At 46.9% G+C, this 6401-nt stretch overlaps 1 protein-coding gene across 1 annotated transcript in view; it reads right to left on the bottom strand.

Moving 5' to 3' along the window:
- Window positions 1-828: 828 nt before the first annotated feature.
- LOC117533531 (potassium voltage-gated channel subfamily H member 8-like) overlaps window positions 829-6401 on the bottom strand; it is a 20386-nt gene continuing 14813 nt past the window's right edge. The window contains exons 3-6 of the mRNA XM_034197317.1: window positions 6097-6356; window positions 3517-3617; window positions 2760-2812; window positions 829-2124 (exon numbers count right to left, since the gene is read on the bottom strand). Of these exons, the coding sequence (XP_034053208.1) occupies window positions 1255-2124; window positions 2760-2812; window positions 3517-3617; window positions 6097-6356 (1284 nt within the window). The 3' untranslated portion in view covers window positions 829-1254. The remainder of the gene's footprint in view (window positions 2125-2759; window positions 2813-3516; window positions 3618-6096; window positions 6357-6401) is intronic.

The following is a 6401-nucleotide window of genomic DNA, read 5'->3' as shown; positions in this document are numbered from 1 at the left end:
CAGCTAATTTTACTTTAAAACATGACTTTTGGTCAATTGGTGTATGTGGGACGGTTGCTAATGCTAATGCTACTGAAGTGTTGATACTATAAGACATTTTGTGCTGTTCTGTGATCAGTGTAGAAAAGAAAAAGTCCTTCACACTGATTGGCTGACGGCTGCAGGCTTTATGTCTCCGCCTTGTAGGTGTTTCTATTTCCTGTGTGTGCTGTAAGCATTTCCTGTCTGACAAACCACTTCCTGTGTGTGTCACTACCCGATCCGTCCCCCTGCCCGATCCGTACTGCGCATGTGCGAGATGGTCCGCCATATTGGACAAGTCCGGACGGCAACCCAACTAGGACACTTGACACAGTGGCTTTTGGCAAAGCTGAAAAATAAAACGAGAGAGAGATGAGTTATTGTTATTACGACGTGACTTCACTATTATTTAACAACTCTTTTTATTGGGTTCTTTTATTTGGGGTTAAGTACATTGTCAGAATAAGTGAGGAATGAATGTAACTTCTGTTAGACAGCCATATGCCATACATGTTTGCACACATTCACAGTAAATATGTATTCAGTATGATAGCTGTCTAACAGAAGTTAAATCCATTTCTCACTTATTCTGACAATGTACTTAACCCCAAATAAAAGAACCCAATAAAAAGAGTTGTTAAATAATAGTGAAGTCACGTTGTATTAACAATAACTCATCTCTCTCTCTCTCGTTTTCCTTTTGAGCTTTGCCAAAAGCCACTGTGTCAAGTGTCCATCTCGGGTTGCCGTCCGGAGTTGTCCAATATGGCGGACCATCTCGCACATGTGCACTGCAGATCGGGCAGGGGACAGATCGGGTAGTGACAGTGTGTCCTGTAAGCATTTCCTGTCCGACAAATCACTTCCTGTGTGTCCTGTAAGCATTTCCTGTTTGACAAATCACTTCCTGTGTGTCCTGTAAGCATTTCCTGTTTAACAAATCACTTCCTGTGTGTCCTGTAAGCATTTCCTGTTTGAAAAATCACTTCCTGTGTGTCCTGTAAGCATTTCCTGTCTGACAAATCACTTCCTGTGTGTCCTGTAAGCATTTCCTGTCCGACAAACCACTTCCTGTGTATCCTGTAAGCATTCCATCACTTCCTGTGTGTCCTGTAAGTATTTAATCACTTCCTGTCTGTCCTGTAAGCATTCCCTGTCTGAAAAATCACTTCCTGTGTGTGATTTCAGTCACTTTCCCTGATCTGATCTCATTTCTGCTACTTAGTTTCCTTTTCAGTCAGTTTTAACAGTTAATAACGCCGGCTCCTCTTCATCGATGAAGCTGATGTGCTCTGTGGAGTTCCTCCCCTCCTCCCCCACCTGTCTCCCCCACATCTCCTGCATCTCCAGCTCCTGTGGGGGGGGTTTGGTCAGCTGTGAGTTGCACCAAGGGGGGATGATGTCTCCCTGCTTTCTCCTAACAAAGTCCAGAGACATGGGCCGAGAGGCGGAGACCGTGGAGTGGTCGCCTGGAGAGGATGTGAGGGAGGGGGGTGCAGAACAGTGGGAGTATGCTGGGCGAGGAGGGGGGGTGTCCTGGGTGGGAGGAGGAGGTAGGAGGCATGTGGAGAAAGAGGGTGAGGAGCAAAGAGACATGGAGAAGGAGAGGGAAAGTGAAGGGGAAGGAGGCTGGTCCTGCAGAAAGGGGAGATAGATCCCGTTAGCAGGGGAGGGAGGGAGGGGGAGAGGACCCTCAGGGAGGACTAAAGGACCCTCAGGGAGGACTAAAGGACCCTCAGGGAGTCCTTCCTCAAGGGAGGGAGGGTTGGGGTTGGCGCGTTTAAGTTTTGGAGACAAATTAAGCCTTTTTGGTGAAGGGGGAGTCGGTAAGAGGCATCCTGGCAAATCCACACCCTCGATGTCTCCCCCGTCCAACAGGGAGTGAGAGTCTGGTCTCGGTGAGGAAGAAGAAGATAGGGGAGGCGGGACCAAGCAGGTGCTCGTTGATAATTGGCTGGCGCTGCTGCTGGGAGGCGGGGTTAGATTAGGCATCATGGTCATCAGGATTGGAGGAGGGGATTGTTGGAGGAGGGGCTTCAGGAGGCGGGTCATCTCCTGCAGCTCCTGACTGAGAAGTGACACCTGCTTAGTGAGGCTGTTCATCTGAGAGGACACACACACACACACACACACACACACACACACACACACACACACACACACACACACACACACACACACACACACACACACACACACACACACACACACACACACACACACACACACACACACACACACACACACACACACACACACACACACACACACACACACAAGTGAAGGTTAATTCATGCAAATGCAATATGAAGTTTCTTGTTGCTCAGGAGAAAACTGCTGTGTTTGCAAAACTCTCCGACAAAGTTGATTCTTATTTACATTGAAACATAATCTGCATACCTTTAGTTCACATAGTGAGTGCATGCTTTTCACTTTTCACACAGAATATTAAACTAAAGCAGCTTAACCCCTCTAATGTGTTATTTTAATACTATATTTTATTTAGATTTGCATCTGGAACTGGACTATCTATTACATATTATGCTATGAATCATTTTTAGGATTTTGTTATTACATATTAGAATATTACATTGTTTGTGACACAGTGAATTTGGGGTATTCTATACTAAAAGGGCTACGGCAATGACATCTGTTAGGCTGGATAAGGATTGTAACTAGAGCCTTCAGGTGGATGTGTTAACTTTATCATCATCCTCATCTTCATCGTCATCACTCACCTCCTCAGCCAGTTTAGAAACACTCTGCTTGATCTCAGAGGGCTGCCGATTCCCTGCACGCACACAACAGAATCAAATCACACATTTTTAATCACAAGAAGGCTTACCATATCAAAAGTGGCCACATGGTGGTGCTATATACAGCGAGAAAACGTATTGTTCCAACATCTTCTGAATAAAACTACTCTTCTGACAGAGAAGCTAAATACTACTCTCTCTGTGTGGGTTTATTTTTAAATAAATATCTTTAAATATTTAGATTCAAATTAATGATAACAAAATGATCATTTTTTATTTATGTCAAGATCAAACTTGATTGACAGCTTGGTAGGAAGCTACACAGCAGTATAGCTCCATCTCTAACAGCTGTAACAAATGCAGTTATCACAAAACAATTACAAATATATGTTTCCCTGAAAAAGGCGGAGGGGGAAAGTGTAGAAGATTTTGTACAGGTACGGTAGGGTATTTCTGCTCTGAAGTGTGTGAGGTGAGTGTGTGTGTGAGTGTGTGTGTGTGTGTGTGTGTGTGTGAGTGAGTGAGTGAGTGTGTGTGTGAGTGTGTGTGTGTGTGTGTGTGTGTGTGTGTGTGTGTGTGTGTGTGTGTGTGTGGTGTGTGTGTGTGTGTGTGTGGTGTGTGTGAGTGAGTGAGTGAGTGAGTGAGTGAGTGAGTGTGAGTGTGAGTGAGTGAGTGAGTGAGTGAGTGAGTGAGTGAGTGAGTGAGTGAGTGAGTGAGTGAGTGAGTGAGTGTGTGTTACCTGTGTAAGGGGAGGGCGATACTGCAGGCGACATGCTGGGACTGAACTCAAACTTCTGAGAGCACAGAGAGTTGGTGTCCGTTTCAATGCCGTCCACGAATCTATGAAGAAAAGAGAGATTCAATAACAAGAGAGGAACTACAATCAGCTGACACAGCAATCATCATTTACAGTGTGTGTGTGTGTGTGTGTGTGTGTGTGTGTGTGTGTGTGTGTGTGTGTGTGTGTGTGTGTGTGTGTGTGTGTGTGTGTGTGTTCGTGTGATCTATTCACACAGATCAGAAAGCCCCTCTATCAGCAGGTCTGTTCACACACCACTGCAGTCATTAATCTGAGCACACACACCGACACACTCTTACTTTCCATCCATACACACACACACACAAACACACGCACAAACACACGCACACACACACACACACACACACACACACACACACACACACCCTGTGCTACCGGAGGTTACCATGGCAATCATACACATGCGGCAGCCTTATCTGCTTCTACCTCTTCAATACCGATCTATATGTTTGTGTGTGTGTGTGTGTCTCTGTGTATATATGTGTGTGTCTGTGTGTGTGTGTGTGTGTGTGTGTGAGTGTGTATGTGTGTCTCTGTGTATATATGTGTGTGTGTGTGTGTGTGTGTGTGTGTGTGTGTGAGAGTGTGAGTGTGTATGTGTCTGTGTGTCCATGGCCCTTTCTCATTTCATCAAATTCCCCTCCTCGACTCCTCGGTCCTCCGGTAGTGACCCGGAAATGAATTTCAGGGCGCCATGTTGAAGGACATCTCATTTCTCTAAATGCACTTCGAGGACCGAGGACCGAGCGTCGAGGAGGCTCTCTGGAGGAGCTCTAACCGAGGAGCTCTAACCGAGGAGAGAGGAGAGAGGAGAGAGGAGGCTCTCTGGAGGAGCTCTAACCGAGGAGCTCTAACCGAGGAGAGAGGAGAGAGGAGAGAGGAGAGAGGAGGCTCTCTGGAGGAGCTCTAACCGAGGAGACACTGATGGGTCCTCCACGGTCCTCCACGGCTCCTTCGTGGATGCATTTCCGGGAACAGAGATGTTTCAAAGAGTATCTCAGCCAATGACAGCTCTGCATGCATCCCCTGGATATTATTTTATTAACTGCTCTCATCGCGACTCAATGTTTCCAGAGAGAACAGCTGTGAGGTCCGTGCAGAAAGCAGAGCAGTGTGTATAATATATATCACTATAACAGGCCTACTCTCTTTATTTGCTTTAGTTTAGTAGATAACTACAAACAAAGAGTCCATATTTTTCTAAAACCATTTAGTGCTTCACATAATAAAATACACAACGGCTGTTAGCTGTAGGTGCGTGTGTGTGGTACAGTGTGTATAGGTGCGTGTGGTACAGTGTGTATAGGTGCGTGTGTTACAGTGTGTTATAGGTGGTGTGGTAAGTGTGTATAGGTGCGTGTGGTACAGTGTGGGATGGTGAGTGTGGTACAGTGTATAGGTGCGTGTGGTACAGTGTGTATAGGTGCGTGTGGTACAGTGTGTATAGGTGTGTGTGGTACAGTGTGTATAGGTGCGTGTGGTACAGTGTGTAGGTGTGTGTGGTACAGTGTGTATAGGTGCGTGTGGTACAGTGTGTATAGGTGCGTGTGGTACAGTGTGTATAGGTGCGTGTGGTACAGTGTGTATAGGTTGCGTTGTGGTACAGTGTGTATAGGTGCGTGTGGTACAGTGGTGTATAGGTGCGTGTGGTACAGTGTGTATAGGTGCGTGTGGTACAGTGTGTATAGGTGCGTGTGGTACAGTGTGTATAGGTGCGTGTGGTACAGTGTGTATAGGTGCGTGTGGTACAGTGTGTATAGGTGCGTGTGGTACAGTGTGTATAGGTGTGTGTGGTACAGTGTGTATAGGTGTGTGTGGTACAGTGTGTGCGTAGATGCAGCGGACAGACAGGTCTCAGTTGGTTTGGTGTCCTCTGCTTACTTTTAATACTTGTAAATAAAACTTTTGGCCCGTAATTTATTTCCCTCATTGTAGCGACCAGAGAGGGGGGGGGGATATATCCAGTCTCTGATAGTGTTACGTTATTATGAGAGTGCTCTGTTTGATTCTGAAATTGTATATAAATATATATATATATATATAATGTGTGTGTGTGTGTGTGTGCGTATGTGTGTGTGTCCGCATCTGTAGCCTGTTATTGTCTCATTATACCGCACTGTGAATGAATCAAAGTAAATATATAAGTCATCATGAACACATCTGTCCATCAGACAGAGTGCTGTGCCTCCTGTCATCATTGATGGACGTCTCTTTAAAATGACCGCTCAGAGGAGAGGAGTTCTCATTTCTCTAACCGCCTGCTGCTTCCCCTCCTCTCTCCTTGGTTCCCCTCCTCGGCTCCTCGGCTCGCATCTCCTGTGGGCGGGACTAAGTCTTGAGGATAGGAGTTGAGGATAGGAGTCGAGGAGGGGAGTTTGAGAAATGAGAAAGGGCCCATGTATCTGTGTGTATGTGTGTGTGTGTGTGTCTCTATGTGTCTCTGTCTCTATGTGTGTGTGTGTGTGTGTGTGTGTGTGTGTGTGTGTGTGTGTGTGTTACCTGGGGCTGACTTCTGGAGGAGCTGCGCTGCAGAAACTGACCACGGGGATCTGCAGAGTTGCGGGTCTGTTGAGATCTGAGGGGGCTCTGAAGGGCCTGGGGGGGAGGAGGGGGGAGCGCAGGGGGGAGTTCAGCGCCCTGCTGAGCCTCAGGGGGGAGCGGGCGGGGCGGGACACCGAGCTCTGATCTTCATCACCCTCCTCATCCTCACGGATCGACGGCAGCTTCTTCACCAGACCGCCGTTACTCTCCCAGTCCACCTGAGAGGAGGGGGGGGGGTTAAAGAAAGACAGTACAACATAAAT

This window comes from Gymnodraco acuticeps, unplaced genomic scaffold (genome assembly GCF_902827175.1).
Source record: "Gymnodraco acuticeps unplaced genomic scaffold, fGymAcu1.1, whole genome shotgun sequence".
NCBI lineage: Eukaryota > Metazoa > Chordata > Actinopteri > Perciformes > Bathydraconidae > Gymnodraco > Gymnodraco acuticeps.
Note: the sequence above shows the minus strand (reverse complement) of the source record. Positions and strands in the feature narration are given on the sequence as shown.